The 26,043-nt window shown below is 43.4% G+C and overlaps 1 protein-coding gene across 1 annotated transcript; it reads left to right on the forward strand.

The window, feature by feature from the left end:
- LOC148146044 (NACHT, LRR and PYD domains-containing protein 3-like) lies at positions 1-24,519 on the forward strand (the record flags this gene model as incomplete). Its single annotated transcript, XM_087999240.1, is given in 8 exon segments — positions 1-213; positions 8,236-8,407; positions 8,507-8,572; positions 10,541-11,334; positions 11,336-12,288; positions 17,468-17,554; positions 19,358-19,525; positions 24,363-24,519. Coding segments are annotated over 8 exon segments (2,541 nt in total), but the record flags the coding sequence as incomplete, so codon positions are not given.
- Positions 24,520-26,043: the final 1,524 nt, after the last annotated feature.

Consider the following 26,043-nt stretch of genomic DNA (forward strand, 5'->3'; position numbering starts at 1 on the left):
TTCAATTTTTTAATTGCATGTTTTGTTCACTTTCTTCGGACAGACGATGATGGAAAAGGAATTAGTCAATTGCTGAATAGTTACAGCGACAGGGAGTTCAACCTGATTACCCGATTCTACTATGAGAGTTTGGAGGATGCAATATTAGACTTGGTGGAGAGCATTGCCCTGACATTAACAGCAACTGGTTCATTGAGCAATGGAAATTACGCTGTAAGTTATATGATAGAATTTTTCGATTATTCTATTATTAATCAGTAAAATGATTGAAGTGGGCATGTAATTGAAGGAACCTTTGGAAATTTAAGGAAAAGTAACAAGGTTGTGCATCTCATTAATGATATGAAAAACAATAAAAGTAAGGGTCAGGGGTACAAAAATAAAAATGCACCAGAAAATAGAAAATACTGAAACAATATTTTTTTCAAAGAAAAAACAATAATGAAAAGTTGTTTACTTGAAGGACCGATAACGAACTGAGAGCAAAATAGAAATTAGTGAGGTGGGACCCCATGGCTTAGTGGTTAGTGGATGAACTCATGTGATGATGAAAACCACATATCAGAGAATATCAGGATACCCCAGATCAGTTTTAGCGAGCTGGAAGAAATGCCATGATGAATATTTCACTGGGAAGAATAGCTTGTGTGTGCTCTGCAAGCAACAAGATCCTAGCAGAGAGCACAAATAAAAATACCATGGTGGGGAGGGATTGGTGTCAGCAGTTTTAAGGGAGACGCTGGAATACCCAGTGAGTTCCAAATCAATTATGATGGAATTCTTCAGTTTATGTTGTATGCAGCTTTTGGTTTAAGCCCTAACACTATGGTCATTGTGTCATTCAGAACTGAAAGAGCTAAGTTTGGCTCGACCTAGAAATAAGTGAAACATTGTCACGGGATGGCACGATGGTTCAGTGGTTAGCATTGCTGCCTCACAGCACCAAGATCCCAGGTTCGATTCCAGCCTCCGGCAACTGTCTGTGTGGAGTTTGCACATTTCTCCCCGTGTCTGCGTTGGTTTCCTCCGGGTGCTCCGGTTTCCTCCCACAGTCCAAAGATGTGCAGGTCAGGTGAGTTGGCCATGTTAAATTGCCCATAGGTTAGGTGCGTTAGTCAGAGGGACATGGGTCTGGGTAGGTTACTCTTCGAAGGGCCTGTTTCCACACTGTAGGGAATCTAAAAAAAATAAGAAATATGTTGTCAAGTTTTAAACAGGTCACCTTATGAAGTTCAAGTTCAAGTACCAGTAAGGTGCCACTCATGTCACTGAGGCAGGTAATGTTGAGGGACTCTTGAAGAAGTGTCCTGTCCAGATCATTGAAAGTGAGGAATTACAACCCCTTGTGAAGTTTTCTTCACTTGGTAGTGTTCCATGTTATTCATGTTCGGTGAGTTTAGCTGAGAAATCTCTGGACACTGTTCTAATTACTTTTGCTAATCAATATGCTCCGTAGTGTGCTCTATCAAAGTCTGTTCCCATATTTGCCTCTTGTTAATTCTGGATGTTGAATATAAACGGTGCATACATTTTGGCCCACTGTCATAAATATAATTAAGTAAAATCTGTTGCTGTTTGTTGCTGGAGAATTATTCAGCTTTTTTCACTGACTAAGTTCCTTGAACTCACTGTGTCTACTTTTTAGGTGAAATAATTGGTCTCTAGTCAAATCATAATGTAGATTTTCCACGTGCTCATGTGTCACATTGTAAAAAGTACAAAACAAACTGGTAAATGTGACTTGAAATTAACACGCAGAGTTCATTCAAAATGATTTCTTACAACTACAAAATATTTTTAAACAAAACAAAAACAAGTTACATGTAATGAATACAGTTTTGCCATAGTGAATATGCCTGTCACCAAGAATTGAAAATTTATCAATTCATATTAAAGGGAAGAGCCTTTCATGCTGGGGCAGATGACATACATTTATAAAAGTATATCATGCCAGCTATTCCACAGTAAAAAAAAACCTTCGGGAAAATGTTTACAAATTAAGACCAGAGCTGTGAGGGAAACATTTCATGATTCCAAAAACAAATTATTCCTTGGTGGAAGAAAGGCTTCCTGAGAAACATGAACCATCAAGCTAAGTCAGATAATGATTATGACATCGAAGTGAAATATAATAACATGCAAATTTATCATTTCATTAAGTTTCCTCCCCAGTGGCTCGGTGAGTATTTGCATTGTTGAAACTTTATTGCTGGAACAGCACAGCAGGTCAGGCAGCATCCAGGGAACAGGAGATTCGACGTTTCGGGCACAGGCCCTTCTTCAGGAATGAGCAGAGAGTGTTCAGCAGGAGAAGATAAAAGGTAGGGAGGAGGGACTTGGAGGAGGGGAGTTGGAAATGTGATAGGTGGAAAGAGGTCAAGGTGAGGGTGATAGGTCGGAGTAGGATGGAGGCGGAGAGGTCAAGAAGAAGACTGCAGGTCAGGAAGGCGGTGCCGGGCTGGAGGGATCCGGCTGAGACAAGGTGGGGGGAGGGGGGATGAAGAAACTGGTGAAGTCCAAGTTCATCCCCTGCGGTTGGAGGGTTCCCAGTCGGAAGATAAGACGCTCCTCCTCCGACCGTCGGGTTGTTGTGGTTTGGCGGTGGATGAGTCCAATGACCTGCATATCCTCGGTGGAGTGGGAGGGGGAGTTGAAATGCTGTGCCACAGGTTGGTTGGGTTGGTTCGTCCGGGTGGCCCAGAGGTGCTCTCTGAATCGCTCCGCAAGTAGGCGGCCTGTCTCCCCAATATAGAGGAGGCCACACCGGCTGCAGCGGATGATGTGGGTGGAGGTGCAGGTGAATCTGTGGCGGATATGGAAGTTTCCCTTGGGGCCTTGGAGAGAAGTGAGGGGGGAGGTGTGGGCGCAAGTGTTGCACCTCCTGCGGTTGCAAGGGAAGGTGCCGGGAGTGGTGGTTGGGTCGGTGGGGGGTGTGGATCTGACAAGGGAGTCACGGAGGGAGTGGTCTCTACGGAAAGCTGATAGGGGAGGGGAGGGAAATATATCCTTGGTGCTGGGGTCTGTTTGGAGGTGGCGGAAGTGACGGCGGATGATGCGCTGTACATGGAGATTGGTGGGGTGGTAGGTGAGGACCAGTGGGGTTCTGTCCTGGTGGCGGTTGGAGGGGCGGGGCTCAAGGGCGGAGGAGCGGGAAGTGGAGGAGATGCGGTGGAGGGCACCGTCGACCACGTCGGGGGGGAAATTGCGGTCCTTGAAGAAGGAGGCCATCTGTGTTGTACGTATTTTGAACTGGTCCTCCTGGGAGCAGATGCGGCGGAGACGAAGGAATTGGGAGAATGGGATGGTGTTTTTACAGGGGGCAGGATGGGAGGAGGTGTAGTCCAGGTAGCTGTGGGAGTCGGTTGGTTTGTAGCCGACTCCCACAGCCATCTACTACAAACCAACCGACTCCCACAACATCTACTACAAACCAACCGACTCCCACAGCCATCTACTACAAACCAACCGACTCCCACAGCCATCTACTACAAACCAACCGACTCCCACAGCCATCTACTACAAACCAACCGACTCCCACAGCCATCTACTACAAACCAACCGACTCCCACAGCCATCTACTACAAACCAACCGACTCCCACAGCTACCTGGACTACACCTCCTCCCATCCTGCCCCCTGTAAAAACGCCATCCCATTCTCCCAATTCCTTCGTCTCCGCCGCATCTGCTCCCAGGAGGACCAGTTCAAAATACGTACAACACAGATGGCCTCCTTCTTCAAGGACCGCAATTTCCCCCCCGACGTGGTCGACGGTGCCCTCCACCGCATCTCCTCCACTTCCCGCTCCTCCGCCCTTGAGCCCCGCCCCTCCAACCGCCACCAGGACAGAAACCCACTGGTCCTCACTTACCACCCCACCAATCTCCATGTACAGCGCATCATCCGCCGTCACTTCCGCCACCTCCAAACAGACCCCAGCACCAAGGATATATTTCCCTCCCCTCCCCTATCAGCTTTCCGTAGAGACCACTCCCTCCGCGACTCCCTTGTCAGATCCACACCCCCCACCGACCCAACCACCACTCCCGGCACCTTCCCTTGCAACCGCAGGAGGTGCAACACTTGCGCCCACACCTCCCCCCTCACTTCTCTCCAAGGCCCCAAGGGAAACTTCCATATCCGCCACAGATTCACCTGCACCTCCACCCACATCATCTACTGCATCCGCTGCAGCCGGTGTGGCCTCCTCTATATTGGGGAGACAGGCCGCCTACTTGCGGAGCGATTCAGAGAGCACCTCTGGGCCACCCGGACGAACCAACCCAACCAACCTGTGGCACAGCATTTCAACTCCCCCTCCCACTCCACCGAGGATATGCAGGTCATTGGACTCATCCACCGCCAAACCACAACAACCCGACGGTCGGAGGAGGAGCGTCTTATCTTCCGACTGGGAACCCTCCAACCGCAGGGGATGAACTTGGACTTCACCAGTTTCTTCATCCCCCCTCCCCCCACCTTGTCTCAGCCGGATCCCTCCAGCCCGGCACCGCCTTCCTGACCTGCAGTCTTCTTCTTGACCTCTCCGCCGCCATCCTACTCCGACCTATCACCCTCACCTTGACCTCTTTCCACCTATCACATTTCCAACTCCCCTCCTCCAAGTCCCTCCTCCCTACCTTTTATCTTCTCCTGCTGAACACTCTCTGCTCATTCCTGAAGAAGGGCCTGTGCCCGAAACGTCGAATCTCCTGTTCCCTGGATGCTGCCTGACCTGCTGTGCTGTTCCAGCAATAAAGTTTCAACTTTGATCTCCAGCATCTGCAGACCTCACTTTCTCCTTGAGTATTTGCATTGCGTCATTAATTGTTCTTGCCAAGTTGGGAATGACATGCTTTCATGAAGCATTGCACTCGATTTGATGTAATCTAGCTGAATTCTCGATAGGATTGGGATCCAGGATTATTCAACAGCTGCAGTGAATGAAAGGTAGAATATTTCCAAGTCCAGATTGTTTGTAGATTGAATATCAGGGTTGTGGGTTTGGTACGATAGGAATATAAAGATACAGAATAAAGCAATTCAGTGCAGCATGTCTGCACTAACCAGAAAGAAATTGAAAAAGAAAAATCGCCCAATTTAATTTTAAGGATGAGAAAGTGAGACTGCAGATGCTGGAGATCAGAATCTCTGGTGCTGGAAAAGCACAGCAGGTCAGGTAGCATCCGAGGAGCAGGAGAGTCGACGTTTCGGGCACAAGCTCTTCATCAGGAATGGGGGGTGGTGGCCCAAGGGGACTGAGAGATAGGGTTGGGCTGGCGGGGGGGGGGGGGGGGGGGGGGGGGGGTGAAGGTAGCTGGGAATGCAATACGTAGATAAAGGTGAAGGTAATAGGTTGGAGAGGAGGGTGGAGCAGATTGGTAGGAGGTAAATGGACAGGTAGGACAGTTCAAGAGGGCAGTGCTGAGTTGGAAGGTTGGATCTAGGAGAAGGTGGGGGAGGGGGAAATGAGGAAAATGGTGAAACCCATACTGATTCTGGGTGGTTGGGGGGTCCCAAGGCAGAAGATGAGACATTCTTCCTCCAGATATCAGGTGGTTCGGATTTGGTGGTGGAGGAGGCCCAGGACTTGCATATCCTTGGTGGAGTGGATCACTCTGACACAAGTAGGGAGGATGTGTTGGGCAGGCTAGAGGTTATTAAGGTGGACAAATCCCCAGGACCAGATGGGATCTATCCCAGGTTGCTGAGGGAGGCGAGAGAGGAAATAGCTGGGGCCTGACAGATATCTTTGTAGCATCCTTAAATACAGGTGAGGTGCCGGACTGGAAGGTTGCTCATGTTGTCCCCCTTTACAAGAAGGGTAGTAGGAATATTGTGGGTAACTACAGACCAGTGAGCCTGGCGTCGGTGGTGGGAAAGTTGCTGGAGAAGGTACTGAGGGATAGGATCTATTTATATTTGGAAAATAATGGGCTTATCAGTGTTAGACAACATGGTTTTGTGCGGAGGAGATCGTGCCTTACCAACTTATTAGAGTTCTTTGAGGAAGTGACCAAGTTGATAGATGAAGGAAGGGCTGTTGATGTCGTATGCATGGACTTTAGTAAGGCAGTTGATAAGGTTCCCCATTGTAGACTTATGGAGAAAGTGAAGTCACATGGTGTGCAGGGTGTTCTAGCTAGGTGGATAAAGAACTGGTTGAGCAACAGGAGACAGACAGTAGTAGTTGAAGGGAGTTTCTCGAAATGGAGAAAGGTGACCAGTGGTGGTCCACAGGGGTCAGTGTTGGGGCCACTGTTGTTTGAGATATACATAAATGATCTGGAAGAGGGCACTGTTGGTATGATCAGTAAGTTTGCAGATGACATGAAGATTGGTGGAGTAGCAGAAAGCATAAGGGACTGTCAGAGAATACAGGAGGGTATAGATAGACTGCAGAGTTGGGCGGAAAAGTGGCAGATGGTTTTCAATCCAGTCAAATGTGAGATGATGCATTTAGGCGAGACTAATTCAAGAGTGAATTATACAATGAATGGAAGAGCCTTGGGAAAAGTTGATGAGCAGAGAGATCTGGGAGTGCAGGTCCTTTGTATCCTGAAGGTTTCTGCACAGGTGGATAGACTGGTCAAGAAGACATACAGTATGCTTGCCTTCATTGGACGGGGTATTGAATATAAGAGCTGGCAAGTCACGTTAAAATTGTACAAGACATTGGTTCGGCCACATTTAGAATACTGTGTACAGTTCTGGGCGCCACATTAGCAAAAGGATGTGGACACTTTGGAGAGGTTGCAGAGAAGGTTTACGAGGGTGTTGTCTGGTCTGAAAGGTGCTAGCTATGAAGGGAGGTTGAGTAGGTTAGGTTTATTTTCATTAGAAAAAAAGGAGATTGAGGGGGGGGCCTGATTGAGGTTTACAAAATCATAAAGGATATAGACAGGGTGGATAGAGATAAGCTTTTAACCAGGGTGAAGGATTCAATAACAAGAGGTCACGCTTTCAAGGTGAGAGATGGAAGGGTTAAGGGGGATTCACGCGGCAAGTACTTCACACAGAGGGTGGTGGGTGTCTGGAGCGCGTTGCCAGCAGAGGTGGTAGAGGCAGGCACAGTAGATTTATTTAAGATGCATCTGGACAGATGCATGAGTAGGTGGGGAGCAGAGGGATACAGGTGCTTAGGAATTGGGCGACAGGTTTAGACAGTACATTTGGATCGGCTTAGGCTTGGAGGGCCAAAGGGCCTATTCCTGGACTGTAAATTCTCTTTGTTCTTTGTAAGCACACATGTTGGAAAAGGCAACACTTCATGCAGTTGTAGTGATGTTAATATTGTGTCTGTTGGTGAGCTGAAGGATATTTATGACTTCAATTATTGGAGTTTCATGATGTTATCAGAACTAGTTACCCAAATTGCCCCAAATACCATAATGACCGTTGATATCCTTTCAATTCTTGCTGCAATAAAATCCTGGCAATTACAAACTTTTCAATGTTTCCTACAAAATTTCTAATCTATTGAATTGGATTTCCTTTTTGTTTCTTTGGATATAGCAGTGAAACTAGTCCACTTTTAATGTAGGAATTCATTGAAGGTGTTGTGGTTCTAGCATCAAAGGCAATGCACAACAAGCTATTAAAGTGACAACATGGATCTCATGTTCGCATCATAGTTCAAGTGTTATGGATTCAAACCCAAACCCCAAAACTTCCACTTTCAATATTGTAGAATCCAGTTTTGTTTATCACATGACTTGTTAACTGCAAGTTTCATGTCATATCCAATAGATTCCTCTATTCCTGATGAAGGGCTTTTGCCCAAAACATCGATTATCCTGCTTCTCGGATGCTGCCTGAACTGCTGTGCTTTTCCAGCACCACTGTAATCTAGAATCTGGTTTCCAGCATCTGCAACCCTTGTTTTTTCCTACAACTAATGTCTCCCTCATAGTTCTTCTTCACAAGTGGAGGCAAGGTCTCATCAGTGTGCTGAGATGAATATTCTTCACCAATCGAACATCCTTAATGTAACAGCTTTTCATAATTACGACACTGCTGTTTATCATTTTCTCTCTTTCATTGTTTTCCTTTCTATTTCTTCTTTTTCTTGTTTCTTTCTGGTTTATTCCATTGTTCTTCCTTTGTTTCTTTCTTTCCCATCTTTCTTTTTCCCTCATTTCCATCTTCAATTCATTCTTCCATTCCGTTCCTTCATCTATTGTTTCCCTTTTCCTGTTTCCCTTTCTATTTTACCTGTTCTTCTCTTTTATTCCAGTATATCTGTAATCTGTCAGAGCATCAACAGAGAAAGGAAGCAACAAAACATCTTCTGAACAAAGTGACCAAAACCAATGGCTGCAGAGAACGAATATTTTGGGAAACATTGGTGAAAATGCAAGAATCAAAGCCAAAACTGAAACTCATTCTGAAAGAAATTCAGAGCAGAGGTATTGTACAGTCCAAGTATTTCTAGCAATCAAACATGGTTGCCTCTTTAATGGGTGAGGCTGCCACACACTACTAATGAAATGAAACATCTTTCCCAGGTTTTGACTTGCTTTATAATGCACGCATCGGAGAGATGGAAGGAGAGCTATCAGATCACCTCAAAGGTAAGTCAAAATAAAAGTAATCGTTAATCATAAAAACGTACCGCATTAATTAAGTTCTAACATTTTATTTGTGTCTCACATTTCATCACTGAAAGGAAACAAACCCTCCAAATTATTACCATGAACTGTTTCTATAAAATGCAATCCAAGTTACAACACGAAGCAAATGAACTGGAACTTGGGCATGGACAGTGTTCCAACTGCCACAGATTATATGCCACATGTGTGATATTGAGCTTTGTTGGAAATTGCTGAATGCTCATTTTGATTTTCCCAGCTGCTCTGGAGCAGACTGAGCCCAACCTTCCAGTTTTAGATGCTGAACCACAAAGTCACATTCAGTTTTGCAAGTCAGTTGGTTTCAAGATCTTCCCTGGTACTTTGTCAGGCCATTATTTCTTTTCCCTTCAGTCACATCAGGGTCTGAAAAGAAGTCTTGCTTTTACTGTCAATACAAGGCCGTCGGGTGCCTTTATGCAAATGTAAACCTCAATATCGCCAGAGTCTCGGAGTCTACAAAGTCTGTATTGGGCTGGAGTCACATAAAGCTCCAGACCCAGTTAAAGCTTAAATCATATACATTACAGACTGAGTAAAGATGATGTCATTTATAGGATCACAATTGGTTCCAGACTAGTTACTGATGAAGTCAGATCTGATGAATACAGAAGTTAGAGTGTGGTCCCATAGTGTGGACAGACTGAACTGATATGTATGTACTGGTTGAAGAAGGTCTTGATTCATATGTCGGCTCCACCCTGGGCAATGACTTGAAACGCACAGTGACCTAAAGAAAGTGTGGATATGGGTCACGTATAGAAACAGAATCTTTAAACATCCAAGTGTCATATTTCTACCAACTGCATATGTACTAGAGTTCAACATGTATCAGATTGCACACATGTTGTTTGGGCATTGAATGAAGGCACAAATAGGGCTATAATGATATTAGCTTGACCTAATTGATCAACCAGGACTAGATAAGGAATTGTTTTTCAATAAGTCACATATCCCAGAAACACATTTCTACACACAGTGCTGAAACATTGGATTTGTGAAGAGCCCATATTTGCTGAAATCTTACTGACATAGAGTAGCTGTGTCAAATACTGTACTCAATTGTCTGGCCAGGCAATTAGTTGGCTTGGAAACATATTTAGGCTCATATCGAGGTAAGATTTGCTTCGTCTATGTCGCGGACTTGTTAAAACATGAAATCAAATATGGGGTCAAGCTGGGTATAGGTAGATTAACATGAAGATTCAGAATAGAAAGGGAGTCCATTCACATACAATCTTAGACTGTCCAATGAGAGGCTTCAGCTTTCGCACTGAAATGGACAATGAGTTGATAAAATTGGTGGAAGATCCCAATGTTATCCTTATACATCGACAGTGTTATTTTATAATTATGGTTCACATAGCACATTTAATTGTATCACTGGTTTGTCATCCTGTTCCCAACATTAAGCATTGAAAAAGTGAGTATTATGCACAGTCCCTATTCAGCCAGTGGGCCATATGTTTACATTAGGTATAAATTGTCTGAGATTGAAGCAGACATCAATCTTATAAACACTCTGATACTATCTCCACTGGGGACAACAGACAAAACAAAAATGATTACAGTAAATAATAATAAGTGAACAATGTGATAATATTTGGCTTCTCACGTGTTCCAATGGTAAATTCTCCTCAAATGGAGATGACGATAGAGTGGAGGGGCTTGTCTGTTATAATGTAAAGTCTACTATAATCCATCTGATTCTCCCTGATTTATATTTAATTTAATTCAATATTTATTCGATAAGATTAATTTCTAGCACAGCGTAGTAAAATTTGGATTCGACTCACATATTTTGTATTGCTACCCAACTCAAACTCCTCCTTGCTTCTCGTTAATTGTTTTAATGTAGTTAATTAACAAATAAGAACAATGCCAACATAATTGTGATCATTGTCATGAAAGGTATACAAGATCAACACAAGCAACACCTCCTCCACCAAACCGAGCATGTGGTCAAACACACCATCAAAGGAGACAGCAAAATAATGACCATTTCCCTCACTGATCGATATACAGAGCTTATCATTATTTCCACTCTGCGTGAACAGAGACTAGTGGAACACGAGCTCCTTTCCAGAGGCAGGGAACATGAAGAATGGCAGCGGAAGTACCTCACCAGCGAACTTGAAAAAATCCGGATTGATCAATTATTCAGGAGCAGTTTTGGCCACTCCAGCCTGTCTGGCACCACGGTGGTTAGCGGAGTGGCTGGCATTGGTAAGACAACAATGGTGCAGAGGATGGTCCATGAATGGGCAGCAGGAAACATCTATCCTCAGTTCCAATTTGTTCTACATTTCACATTTCGAAATCTTAATGCCATCAACAGAGCCGTTTCTCTGACTGAAATCGTATTGGATCAGTACCCTTATTTAGAAAAGATAATTGAAGATATCTGGATGAAACCTGAATATCTTCTCTTGGTTTTTGATGGATTAGATGAGTACAAATACCAGATTGATTTCACTGGCCGCGTGGCTGGTGATGTCTCTGCGAATCACTGTGTTGCGCCTGACTGCAGATGTGAAGTTTTTGAAATGGTGTACTCCCTGGTACAGCAACAGCTGCTCAGAGGTTGTTCTGTGCTGGTTACCAGCCGGCCGACTGCCCTTGACTCATTGGAAAAGGCCAATGTCAACCTTTGGGCTGAGATCCTGGGCTTTCTTGCTGATGAAAGAAAAGAATTTTTCAGAAAGTTTTTTTGGCAGTGAGCAACTCGCTACCAATGTCTTCAAATACATCGAGGAGAATGAGATCCTGTACACCATGTGCTACGACCCTTCATATTGCTGGATCATTTGCTCAACCTTAGGCCCACTCTTTACACAGATGAAGTGCAAGCAACCTCTTCCCAAAACTATCACTCAACTTTTCTCCATCTACCTTTCCAATCTCTTGGACAACCACAAGCGAGATGTTGAGGACCAGCGGATGGTTTTACAGCGACTCGGGGAGTTGGCTTACCAGGGAGTTTCGAAAAGGAGAATTGTTTTTAATGAGAATCACTTCATTCAGCATCAGCTGGAGTCCAGCAAATTCATTTCAGGATTCATGATGGAGATCTTGGAAAGGGATGACACAGCTAAAAACATTGTGTACACATTTCTCCACCTTACCATCCAGGAATTCTTGGCCGCCCTGGCTCAGTATTTGAGTCCAAAGCATCAGAACATGGTGGAAATGCTTCACTGTGCTTTTAAGAAGGATGATGGTCGGTTTGAGATTTTTATTCGATTTTTAGTTGGTCTTTCAACACCCACTTCATCCCGAAATCTGGAACCATTCCTGGGTCCGCTGTCTCATCACACGACCTGTCAGGTGATAGACTGGCTGCAGGCCAATGTTCAGGCAGAAATCAAAAACATGGACAGAGCCACTGGAAAGAGGAAACTGCTGAACATATTCCATTATTTGTCGGAGTCTCAGAATAGAGCTTTAGTTCAGAAGACCATTGGATCTGTGGAGCGTTTGAACTTTGGGGACTCCAATCCAAAAAATGCACTGAGATTAAACCCAATGGACTGTTTTGTAATGTCTCATGTTGTACAACTTTGTGAGTCAGTGATGGAGTTGAATTTGGAGAAATGTTATATTCAGGAGGAGGGGATCAAACGATTGGCCCCTGCAATCCACAAGTGCAAAGTTCTAAGGTATGTATTGATCCGGGTGAAATTAGATAACATGTCAGCAATGACCCACTGATTTTCTCTTATAAATTCCACCTGATATGAATTTCATAGGAACTTAGAATCTCTACAGAGCAGAAAACGGTCATTTGGACCATCTAGTCTGCAACAACCCTCTGAAGTGCATCCCATCCAGACCCCTCCCCTATCCCTGCATTTCCCAAGGGACATGAAAGGCTACAGAAAAGATTTAGAAGGATGAAGCCAGGATTGGAGCGTTTGACCTATAGGGAGAGGCTGAATGGACTGGGACTGTTTTCCCTGGAGCATTGAAGGCTGAGGATGACCTTATATATCGAGTTTATAAAGTCATGAGGAACATGTTTAGGGTAAATAGGCAAGGTCTTTTCCTTGGGATCTGGGAGTGAGAGGGGAAAGATTTAAAAGGTACTTAAGGGGCAACTTCTTCACACAAAGGATGTGTGGGTATGGAATGAGCTGCCAGAGGAAGTGGTAGAGGCTGGTGCAATTACAACATTTAAAAGGCATCTGGAGGGTTTATGAATAGGAATCATTTAGAGGGATATGGGCCAAATGCTGGCAAATGTGATTAGATTAATTAAGGATATCTGGTCGGCATGGACGAGTTGGACCAAAGAGTCTGTTTCCTTGTTGAACATCTCTATGACTCTATAACCCATCTGGTCTGCACATCCCTGGAAACTATGGGCAATTTAGCATGATCAGTCCATCTAACCTGCACATAGTTGACTGTGGGAGGAAATCGGAGTACCCAGAGGCAACCCCCGCAGACACTGGGCGAATGTGCAAACTCCACACAGACAGTCACCCAGGGGTGGAATCAAACCCAGATCCCTGGTGCTGTGAGGAAACAATGCTAACTGTTGAGCCACTTGTCACTATAGTCGCTGAATCACAATTACTATTCGTTTTTTTTCTGAGAGTCAAGGAGTTTTCCATGCTTTTTATTTATTTTTAACGCTACTACCGCATTGACCTTGATACTGAGTGCTCTAACTATAACAAAAAAAAAGCACCAGGCGAACTTGGTTGGTCTTACACTGTGAGACATTCAAAGCCACAAGGAGTCTGGCAGAGTCTTTAACTAGTACTATGACAAGGAAACAAAGAACCGAGCCAAATCATCGTACCTCTGTGTTCACAACAGAGTAAAATTAAAACCTTCAAAGATTTTAACCTCAGCAATTCCTAACCAGACTTTATAACCAATCGCAGACTCTGTTGATAATGAAACCTAGACGGTAGGTTAATAACTGAAACAACAAAAAAAAAAGCAATTTATTACCAATATAGGAACTTTAGCACAGCAAACTTAAACAACAAAGTTTGAAACCAATAACCTTGTTTTCAGGGCAATTCACACAAAAGACAGACAGACAGACAAGTAAACACAGTGAAGGGATAATTAAAATAAAGTAACAAAACTGGCCAGATTAAGTGGTTTTCATATCTTACTCTCAATGTATATTTAATGGTTTCTTTGTTAATTTTCTGAAGATATCGATCTGTGCCACCTTTGAATTCACTCTGACAACTGAAATTCTGAAATAAAGTGGAAGGTTAGGCAGGGAGCATTTAAATCTTCATGCTGTAACGTCAATAGCGAAGTTCATTCTCTCAAAAGCACAGTTCCAAAAACCAACTTAAACTGTGATCTATGCCTATGTTTGACCATCTCGTTCTCTCCCAAAAACAAATGGAAATTGCTGTTCTGAGGAAAGCTCATTGGACCGAAATATATCTATCCACAGATGCTGCCAGACCTGCTGCGCTTTTCCCTCAATTTTTGTTTTTGTTTCTTATGTCCAGTATCCACAGTTCTTTTGATTTTATGTTCTATCCCAGGCTTGTACACAACAATTCCCAGGTACTGGCCTGATCAATTCCCAAACATTTCTTATCTAGTTCAATGTGCTGCTCTCCCACTGTGCTGAAACATCTACAGGATCCTATTGATCAAGAGCTAACCTGCCATTAACTGTGAGGCCCCACCTCGCGAACAAACAGCAGCTTGTTTGTTTGTTTTGTTGAAACACAAGTTGCTGTTCACAATCCAAAGATCATTTCCAGCTCATTGCAGTTCACAGCTACAAATCAAAATCGATAAAATAATAAATTAAACGAAAAGTTGGCGAAGGTTTGAACACTAATCCTAAGAGGCCCTCAATTAAATGAACAGACCTGGTGTGTGACTGAACACAGTTCACTGACAGAGAATAGCAATGGAGATCAGGTGGCAAATCAAACTGTTGAACCCAACCTCTGTCACCAATTGTGTGCTATTGCAGAGATGAATATCATCCTTTGTAGTTTACTTTTACAAACCAAAGCTAATCTGATATTGTATTTGACCCAACCATTCACTAGATAAATAGTAAGTGAATGCTGTACCTAGTTCAATGCAGAATACGTTGCTAACACAGCAAGGCTGCCATTCATGTATCTGAAACTGTTACGGGTGAGGGTCAGGGTGGGTTTGAAATAGAGGTTCAACAGTCTGTGATTTACAGGAGGCATGATCTGCCCTTTGTGGTAGCACAAAATTCACCATTCACCTCAGCAGCAGGGAGATTGGGCAGCTCATCACCACATATTTTACCTGACTGTTGGGATGAACTATTATCCATTCTGCTTGGAACTGAAAACATGGCATGTGATTGTTAAATGCATCAGAGAAGCAGGAATTTATTGATTGATTGATGTCTATAAGTCTTTTTCTTTGTTGTGTTATCCAAGCAGGGCAATAATGCCTCACAATTAACCATTACTTTTACTCTTTGCTGGATTACATATGGATGAGTTCAATGGGATATAATTGCACAAATGTTTAAAAAAAAATGGATACAAGACAATCAATTTTCTGTCTTGCGTTCAACTTGTCATAGAGTCAAATAACATGGAAACAGACCCTTTGGTCCAACCAGTCCATGCTGAACGTAATCCCAACTAAACTAGTCCCACCTGCCTGCTCCAGGCCCATATCCCTCCGAACCTTTCCTTCTCATGTATTTATCGAAATATCTTTTACAGTCATAGAGATGTACAGCATGGAAACAAACCCTTCACTCCAACCTGTCCACGCCGACCAGATATCCCAACCCAACCTAGTCCCACCTGCCAGCACCTAGCTCATATCCCTCCAAACCCTTCCTATTCATATACCCATCCAAATGCCTCTTAAATGTTGCAATTGTACCAGCCTCCACCACATCCTCTGGCAGCTCATTCCATACACATACCACCCTCTGTGTGAAAAGGTTGCTCCTTAGGTCTCTTTTATATCTTTCCCCTCTCACCCTAAACCTATGCCCTCTAGTTCTGGACTTCCCGACCCCAGGGAAAAGACTTTGTCTATTTAGCCTATCCATGCCCCTCATAATTTTGTAAACCTCTATAAGGTCACCCCACAGCCTCCGATGCTCCAGGGAAAACAGCCCCAGCCTGTTCAGCCTTTCCCTATAGCTCAAATCCTCCAGCCCTGGCAACATCTTTGTAAATCTTTTCTGAACCCTTTCAAGTTTCACAACATCTTTCCAATAGGATGGAGACAAGAATTGCATGCAATATTCCAACAGTGGCCTAACCAATGTCTGGTACAGCCGCAACATGACCTCCCAACTCCTGTACTCAATACTCTGACCAATAAAGGAAAGCATACCAAACGCCTTCTTCACTATCCTATCTACCTGCGACTCCACTTTCAAGAAGCTATGAACCTGCACTCCAAGGTCTCTTTGTTCAGCAACATTCCCTAGGACCTTACCATTAAGTATATAAGTCCTGCTAAGATTTGCTTTCCCAAAATGCAGCAAATCGCATTTATCTGAATTAAACTCCATCTGCCACTAATTGCACCCATATCCACCACTTCCTCAGGAACTACCCTCTGAGTTTAAAACAATTTCTTCTTGTGACTTTTTTAACTCTGTCTCCTCTCACCTTAAAAATGTGCCCCTAGTCTTGAAATCCTCCATCCTCGGGAAAAGACACCTACCATTAAGCCTTTTTATGCCGCTGATGATTTTATAACCCTCTGAGGTCACCTCTCAACCTCTTATGCTCCAGTGGAAAAAAATCCCAGTCTATCCAGCCTCTCCTTATAACTCAAACCTTCCATATCAAAGCTTCCTGGTAAACCTTTTCTGAACCTTCTCCACCTTAACAATATTCTTCTTTTACCTCAGTGATTATAACTGGACACAGTATTCCAGAAGAGGCCTCACCAAAGCAAACTTCAAAGAATTATGTACCTGAATCCTTAGCTCCCTCTGTTGTACAACACTGCCCAAAGCCCTCCCATTAACTGATTAACCTCTCCCCAAGTTTGTTGTATCAAAATGCATTTATCTAGATTGAACTCCATCTGCCATTTCTCAACCCATTGACCCATTTTGTCAAAATCCCTTAGAAAATCCTCTTCTTTACTATGCCACCAATTTTGATATCATTTGCAAACTTACTAACCATGCCTTCATCCAAATCGTTTCTATAAGTGACAAACAAAAGACAAGCCAGAACCGATCCCCATGGAACATTGGTGGTGACAGGCCTCCAAGTGTGAAAAACAACCCTCCTCTTTGTCTCCTGCTGTTAAGCCAATTGGCAAGCTCTCCCTGAATCCCATGTGTCCAGTTTTGGGTTAAAATATATATTCTATTTCCAGGTCATAAAATGGGTAATACATAATAAGGCCATCTGGCCAATTATGTCTGCACTGGCTCCTTAAATGGCCTACACACTTCATCCTATTCCCCTCCTCTTCCCTCAAAGCTATCACATGTTTTCTCTTCAGGTATATATCAAATTCCTCTTTTCAGAGTTGTACTGGGTTGTACTGTCAATAGCCTTTCAGTCAGTGAACGAGTAACAGCAATTTACTGAGTAAAATATATGATAAGAACTGTACACCTCTCATTTTTCATCATTCAAGCAATTAATCTACTGTTTGAAATATGTGTTCACTGGTCACCAACTAATTCAGTGAGAATAGTTATGCAAGATTTCAATCTGTTTTCTAATACTGCACAACACTGTTCTATCTACCCATGCCTCAGTGTGTCAATGAGAAACAATTGAATGGAGTTTCTGTAAGGTGAAGTTTATGTTATGTTAATCGGAGAGATTTCCCATTCCTTGATTGTTTTTTTTTCTTGGCTGTTAGGCTGAATGACAATAACATTGGAGATACAGGAGTCAACATTTTGTCTGCATCATTGGCGTATTCGGAATGCAAAACAAAGCGATTGGAGTAGGTAATCTTCCCAACATTAACCCCAAATTTTATGTGCAATGATTTGTGGCAAGTCGGGAATTTGCTGTATCTTTGGCATGACCACTGTTGAATATATAGGGGAAGGTGAGGACTGCAGATGCTGGAGATTAGAGTCAAGAATGTGGTGCTGGAAAAGTACAGCCAGTCAGGCAGCATCCGAAGAGCAGGAGAAGCGATGCTTTGAACATAAACCCTTCATTAGGACTCCTGATGAAGGGTTTATGTTCGAAATGTCAATTTTCCTGCTCCTCGGATGCTGCCTGACCGGCTATGCTTTGCCAGCACCACATTCTTCGATCTTGCTAGACTGCATCTGGAGTATTCGGTTCTGTTCTGCACAATAAGTATATATTAGACTGCAATCAAATTTCAACAGGAAGATATTAGATTACTTACAGTGTGGAAACAGGCCCTTCGGCCCAGCAAGTCCACACCGACCCGCCGAAGCGTAACCCACACAGACCCATTCTCTTACATTTTCCCCTTCACCTAACACTACGGGCAATTTAGCATGGCCAATTCACCTAACCTGCACATTTTTTGGATTGTGGGAGGAAACCGGAGCACCCGGAGGAAACCCACGCAGACACGGGGAGAATGTGCAAACTCCACACAGAGAGTCGCCTGAGGCGGGAATTGAACCCGGGTCTCTGGCGCTGTGAAGCAGCAGTGCTAACCACTGTGCTACCGTGCCGCCCACATTAGGGAGAAATTGAATCAGAATCTTTTTGTGGAAATTATGGTCACATGGTAACCAATGGAGATGTTTAAAATGCTGAATGATGGGACAGGATCGTTAGCTAAAAGATCAAGGAAAGAGCATTATTTTAAAGTTACAGTTAAGCCATTCATTCAGGAGCCAGTTCAAACCACACTTCTTCCAACTAGAGAAGCACAATTTTCAGATTCTCAACAAAAAGTGTTGTTAAGATTCAGAGACAAAAGTAAAAAAGTTAAGTTAATTTTTTTGTTCAATTAATACAATTTGGCCTAAGCTGATGTGTTTACATCCCACGTTGTTACAATGCTTGAGGAGAGATGCAGGGCATCGGAGAAAGGAAGAAATGACTCATGAAAAGGATTTCATGGATCCTGAACATAAGGTCTGAAGATAGATTGAAAACATTGGATCCGTCTCCATTAAGGAAAGGAAGCTGTGATGTAATTTGAATGAAGTATTAAAAATGATAATGACAGTGGAAAGAGTCGGTAACAATAAACTGTTCACTGCCATGAAATGATCAAGTATATCAGCACAAAAATTCAAGAAATTGCCAAAAGAAGCAAGAACAATGTGAGATAATCTTTTCTGCACAGTGACTGGTTAAGGTTGGAATGTTGTGCCTGACTGACATCATGGCAGAGGCCGGTTCAACTGAAGTGTTCAAAAAGGAATTAAACTTTGGTCTGGAAAGGCCCAGTGCACAGGGATACGGGATACAGAGTGGCAGGAAGTGAATTGCTCATTCGGAGCCTCGAATCACCTCCTCCTGCACTGTACCCTGTTTGATTCTGTGAGGCTGTAGGAACGCATATTCTTTTCAAAATTAAGAGTAAGGTCTTTCAATTAAGGAATAATAGTGTTAAAGACTAAAAGCATTAAAGTTAATTGATTATTAGTTCGTCATTACTGAGTCAAATAAAATGAAAAGGAGGCTGATGATTCAAAAGCTTTCTCACTTTGTTATGCTGATCCAATTATTGCTCTTCCTTCTCAGTGGAATTTCTTTTATCTTTTCGAGCTGTATTGAAAACTGATTTGTAATTATCAATCTTTAGTTTGCAGGATAACAATCTGACATTTGCTTGCATTGAAGACCTGAGGATGGCATTTAGTCAGAGCGAATCATTGTCAATGCTATACCTGGATGGAAATAAATTCACAGATGATTGCATTCCGAAAATGAGAAACTTCATCATCAACTGCAAGAATTTGGAGCTGATTCAGTGAGTGCATATGTTAAAACATTAAACATTTCCATTGTATTGTAAACAATAATTTCCTTAAGTCATGTCCACAGCAAGTTCTTCAGGGGTGCTTAACATATTAATTCACCGGAACATAGAAAATCAGAACAGCAGCAGGCCATTCAGCCCATAGACCCTGATCTATCGTTTTATATATATATATATGCCATGGATGATTATCCAACTTTGAACCCTGTTCCTGTTTTCTCCCTGATATCCTTGACCCCTTTAACCCTTAAGAACTTTATCTGCCTGGCGTTATAGAGATGTTCAGCACAGAAACAGGTTATTTTGTCTAACTGTCCATGCTGAACAGATACCCCAAATTAATCTAGTTCAGATGGAGTTTAATTTAGATAAATGTGAGGTGCTACATTTTGGAAAAGCAAATCAGGGCATGACTTATACACTTAATGGGAAGGTCCTGGGGACTGTGCTGAACAAAGAGACCTTGAAGTGCAGGTTCATAGTTCCTTGCAAGTGGAGTCATAGGTAGATAGGATAGTGAAGAAGGCATTTGGTATGCTTTCCTTTATTGGTCAGAGGACTGAGTCTAGGAGTTGGGAGGTCATGTTGAAGCTGTACATGACATTGGTTAGGTCACTTTTGGAATATTCTGTGCAATTCTGGTCTCTCTCCTAGAGGAAGGATGTTGTGAAACTTGGAAGGGTTCAGAAAAGATTTACAAAGTTATTGTCAGTGTTGGAGGCTTTGAGCTGTACAGAGAGGCTGAATAAACTCTGTTTTCTCTGGAGCGTCGGAGGTTGAGGGGTGACCTTATAAAGGTTTATAAAATAATGAGTCCCATGGTTAGGGTAAATAGACAAGGTCTTTCTCTGGGATGGGGGAGTCCAGAACTAGAGGGCATAGGTTTAGGGTGAGAGGGGAAACATTGAAAAGGGACCTAAGGGGCAACCTCTTCATGCAGAGGGTGGTGCGTGTATGGAATGAGCTGCCAGAGAAATGGTGGAGGCTGGTACAATTATGATGTTTAAAAGGCATCTGTGTGGGCACAAGAATAGGAAGGAAATGGGACAAGCGCTGGCAAATGGAACTAGATTAGGTTAGGATGTGGAGCTGCCAGTGTTGGACTGGGGTATACAGAGTTAAAAATCACTCAACACTACGTTGTAGTCCAACAGGTTTAATTGGGAGCACTAGTTTTCGGAGCACTGTTCCGGACAACCACCTGATGTAGGAGCAGTGCTCCGAAAGCTAGTGCTTCCAATTAAACCTGTTGGACTATAACCTGGTGTTGAATGATTTTTGGATTAGGTTCGGATATCTGGTCAGCATGGACGAGTTGGACCGAAGGATCTGTTTCTGTGCTGTACATGTCTCTGACTTGTTATGGACCAGGCCAGACCCCCTCAAAACATTTCAAGAAAGTAGCCCAGACCCTGACATTGCTCGTTGTTTTAAGAAGGTGTAAAGTGGATATTCCAGGAGAGGTGCCATTGGTCAAATCACTTCGTTTTAAACAAAACCAAATTTATTTACAAGATTAGTCAATGAAATAGAAGCAAAAGAGAACCGAATACAGAGTTAGATTAGATTACAGATTAGATTACAGTGTGGAAACAGGCCCTTCGGCCCAACAAGTCCACACCAACCCGCCGAAGCACAACCCACCCATACCCCTACATTTACCCCTTACCTAATACTACGGGCAATTTAGCATGGCCAATTCACCTGACCTGCACGTCTTTTGGATTGTGGGAGGAAGCCGGAGCGCCCGGAGGAAACCCATGCAGACAAGGGGAGAATGTGCAAACTCCACACAGTCAGTCGCCTGAGGCCGGAATTGAACCCGGGTCTCAGGCGCTGTGAGGCAGCAGTGCTAACCACTGTGCCACCGTGCTGCCCACTAAATAACCTCACCTATCCAAAAACCAAACAGACTTTACCTGTTCCCTATACTTGCAACAAGCCCCATAAACACCTCGTGGCGCAAAAGGTAGCATCAAACACAGGGCCTTACAGGAGAGAGATGTCAGACAGAGAGGATCAGCACGAACCTGCTTCTTGGATCAGCAGCCTCAAAACACTACCTGCCTGCTTTCAGTGAATAGCCAGACGTCCAAAAACCAAATCAAACCAGAGAAAAGCTGAGCTGGCGGAAGTGACCATTCCCCTTTCATTGCACAAATTCTTTTAAAAATAAAACCTTGTTAAAGGAGCAGCATCATCACAGACTCTATTTGACAACATTTGGCCCTAATCCCCCTCAACTCTTCGCATTCATAAACCCATCCAGATGCCTTTTATATGCTGTAATTGTACCAGCCTCCACCACTTCCTCTGGCAGCTCACTCCAATCTCATACCATCCCTCTGTGTGAAAAAGTTGCCCCTTAGAACCCTTTTAAATCTTGCCCCCTCAACTTAACCCTCTGCCCCCTAGTTTTGGTATCCCCTAACCCTGGGGAAAACATCTTGTCTATTTGCCCTACCCATGCCCCTCATTGTTTTATAAACCTCAATAAGGTCACCCCTCAGCCTCCCACGCTTCAAGGGTAACAGCCCCAGCCTATTCAGCCTCTCCCTCTAGATCAAACCCTCCAACCCCAGCAACATCCTTGTAAATCCTTTCTGAACCATTTCAACTTTCACAACATCATTCCTATAGCAAGAAGCCCAGAACTGCATGCAGCATTTCAAAAGTGGCCAAAGCAATGGCCTGCACAGCCACAACATGACATACTAAAGCAAAGAAATACAGATAGTAGAAACCCGAAACAAAAGCCAAAATTGCTGAAGAAACTCAACAAGCCTGACAGCATCTGTGGAGAGAAAGTAAAGTTAATGTTTCGAGTCCAGTGATCCTTCTTCACAGCTGACTCCGTTTTTCTCTCTCTGTAAACCTGCTGAGTTTCACCAGAAATTTCTGTTCTTTTTGAGAACAATATTTAACTTTTTCTTTCCAACCATTCAGTGTTTTAGCCAACAAACACTCTCTCTGACAGGGAATTTCACAGACTCACCTCAACCTGAGTGAAGAAATTTATCCTCAGCTCAGCTCGAAATAGCCTACCCCAGATCCTGAGACATTGACCCTTGGTTCTGGACCTTGGGAACATCCTTCCTGTGTTTACCCTGACCTTTCCTGTTAGAATTTTGTAGGTTTCTAAAAGGTGCCCCATATTATTCTAACCTACAGTGAAAATAGTCCTAACTGATCCAGTCTCTCTTCATTCATCAGTCCTGCTATCCCACGAGTCAGTCTGGAAAACCTTTGTCGTATTCCTTCTATGCATGAATGTTCTTCCTTAGATAAGGGACAAAAACTATACACATGACTTCAGGTGTGGTCTCACCAAGGCACTGCATGTAGGCAACTAGACAGCCCTGCTCCTGTCGTTGAATCCTCTTCTCTCTTTTTTTTTCTCTTTTTCTGTCTCTCTGTCTGTCTGTCTGTCTCTCTCTCTCTCGAACCCAGACTCTCTTTGCCTCAGCATGCTATTCTCTAAGGGGTTGTAGGGGGGAGAGAGACTGTCACACATCTTCTTCTGGAATTTGTCTTTGCAAAGGAAGTCTGGAGAAAGATGCAGTGGCCTTTGTCAAGGTTCATCCTGAGCAGCTCCATGACGCAAGACTCTGTGCTCTACAGTCTGTTCCCTGGGACGCACAACGAGACAAACATCAACTGCTCCTGGAGGACCGTCACCTTGCTGAAAGACACTCTTTGCTCTGCCTTAAAGTTGTTGATTGTTAGTTCCCATCTGAATCACACACACTGCTGTTCACCCTCCCTTTCCAGGAGTTAATCCAGCTGTTCTTTGACACTGAATACTCAGCAATCTCCTTCCCTGTTCTAGTGATTCAACTTCCAGAATTTTCCTCAGTCACTTCTCACTACCACCCTCTGGTGGATGCTCTTTCTCCTGCTGAGTCCCATGGCCTCCACGATTCCCATCTCATTAAGTTGAAACAAGTTGTTATCTCTTATTGGTTCCCTTTACGCGAGTTTCAGGTCTAGTCTGGTTGACAATGTCCTCACGAATTAACGAATTTGGTCCCTTGTGTTGCTACTGAGAATCTGATGCTCCCCAGTCGGAATCTATTCTCCGTCCTTGCCATTTGAAGCACTTCTTTGAGATGGTGTTCAAAGTGCAATCAACATTTCAGTGTGAAGTGATGTAAAATCAGCAAAATAAAAATCCTTGCCCATATCTGTCTTGATACCAGTCATTAGGAAGGAGTCATTACCGTGTTAATTACGTGTGTTGTAAGCTTCAGTGCCAAAGTTGAAACCAGATATCCATCCCATTTTCATTTCATATTCATATCTGAAACATACATCTTTAACCACACATTGTATATCAGTCGGAACGATTTAATGTCTTCTGAAAATACCTCTGGGCCAGACCAGGTAAGATTCCCAGATTCCCTTTGGTGATGGACATGAGTGAAGCAGATATGTATTTACAGCAATCACTGATTCGGTTCTATGAAAATGGTGACTATGAAACTAACTTTCAATTCCGGATGGTTTAATTATTTGAGATAAAATTCAGCCAGGTGCTGGCATTTGTACTCTAGGTCACTGCATTACAAGTCCAATGCGATTTCCCCCTCCAACTACATCCTCAATTTACATCATTCCCCAAATATCAACACCTTAGTTTCTTACAGCACTGTCTGTGTGTGCAGCAGCTCATTAGATTCTCTTTCCCCCACCACTTACACCCATTTGTTACTGTGTAGCTGCTCACAGTTTGATTTCAAAATGTGTGTTTCAATTGGAAAATTATGAATGATTCTGTCATTTTAACTTTATTAATTGGTTGGTTATTAATCATTAATTTCTTTCTTAGATTATGGAGGAATCAGTTCAGTTCAGATGGAAAGAAGCAGCTCCGATCACTGAGAGAATGCAGGGCTGGTGTCCGAGTATTTGTGTGATCAAAGGATCAAGAAATTGCCAACTATTTGGACTTGATATTACTGAGAGGTGTAAATCTCTCACCTCCATCAAGTGAAACACATGAGATATTATATTGGCTCAAGAAAAACAATTCCTGGAATTCCGAAGTAGAATGGGAACGATGTGGAGTATTCAGTAGAAACTTTCAGTAGCAGCTGGTGTGTGTTGGTATGTGGGTGATATTCACCGTCGAGCACAGGGAGATGGAGCTGTGATTGTGAAGCTTTTATAAAAGAGTCCGAGAGATCGCCAGCATAGAAACAGGCCTTTCGGCCAGCGTGCCTATGCTTTCCAGTTTTCACCGTTAAACTAGTCCCTTTTGCCTGTGTTTGGTCCATGTACCCCCATATCTAACCCATCCATACAACTGTCTAGATGTTTCTTAAATGATAAAATTGTACTCACTTCCACCACCTCTGGCAGCCCATTCCAGACACTCACCATCCTCAGTGTGAAGAAAACTGCCTTTCTATGCCCTTTTGTATCTCTCTCCTCTCACCTTAAACATATGCCCCAGAGTTTTAGACTCCCTTGGGGAAAAGCTGCTGGCTACCTACCTTATCTACGCCTCTCATGATTTTATAGTTCTGTATAAGGTCACCCCTGAATCTCCTAAACTCCAGGGAAAAATGTCCCATCCTATCTCATCTCTTCTTGTAGCTCAAACCTTCCAGTCCAGGTAACATCCTAGTAAATCCTTTCTGCCCTCTTTCTAGTTTAATAGTTACTTTCTATAGTAGAGCGACTAGAACTGTGTACAGTATTCCAAATGTGACCTCACTCATGTCATAGAGTCATAGAGTTGTACAGCATGGAAACAGACCCTTCAGTCCAACCCGTCCATGCCGAGCAGATATCCCAACCCAATCTAGTCCCACCTGCCAGCACCCGGCCCATATCCCTCCAAACCCTTCCTATTCATATACCTATCCAAATGCCTCTTAAACGTTGCAATTGTACTATCCTCCATCACTTCCTCTGGCAGCTCATTCCATACACGTACCACCCTCTGCGTGAAATAGTTGCCCCTTAGGTCTCTTTTATATCTTTCCCCTCTCATCCTAAATCTATGCCCTCTAGTTCTGGACTCCCCGACCCCAGGGAAAAGACTTTGCCTATTTACCCTATCCATGGCCCTCATAATTTTGTAAACCTCTATAAGGTCACCCCTCAGCCTCCGACGCTCCAAGGAAAACAGCCGGAGCCTGTTCAGTCTCTCCCTATAGCTCAAATCCTCCAACCCAGGCAACATGCTTGTAAATCTTTTCTTAATCCTTTCAAGTTTCACAACATCTTTCCAATAGGAAGGAGACTAGAATTGCATGCAATATTCCAACAGTGGCCTAATCAATGTCCTGCACAGCTGCAACATGACCTCCCAACTCCTATACTCAATACTCTGACCAATAAAGGAAAGCATACCAAACGCTGCCTTCACTATGCTATCTACCTGCGACTCCACTTTCAAGGAGCTATGAACCTGCACTCCAAGGTCTCCTTGTTCAGCAACACTCCCTGGGACCTTACCATTAAGTATATAAGTCCTGCTAAGATTTGCTTTCCCAAAATGT

This window comes from Chiloscyllium plagiosum, unplaced genomic scaffold, assembly GCF_037043375.1.
Source record: "Chiloscyllium plagiosum isolate Xiang-an unplaced genomic scaffold, Cpla_swu_hap1 HiC_scaffold_22, whole genome shotgun sequence".
NCBI classification, from domain to species: domain Eukaryota; kingdom Metazoa; phylum Chordata; class Chondrichthyes; order Orectolobiformes; family Hemiscylliidae; genus Chiloscyllium; species Chiloscyllium plagiosum.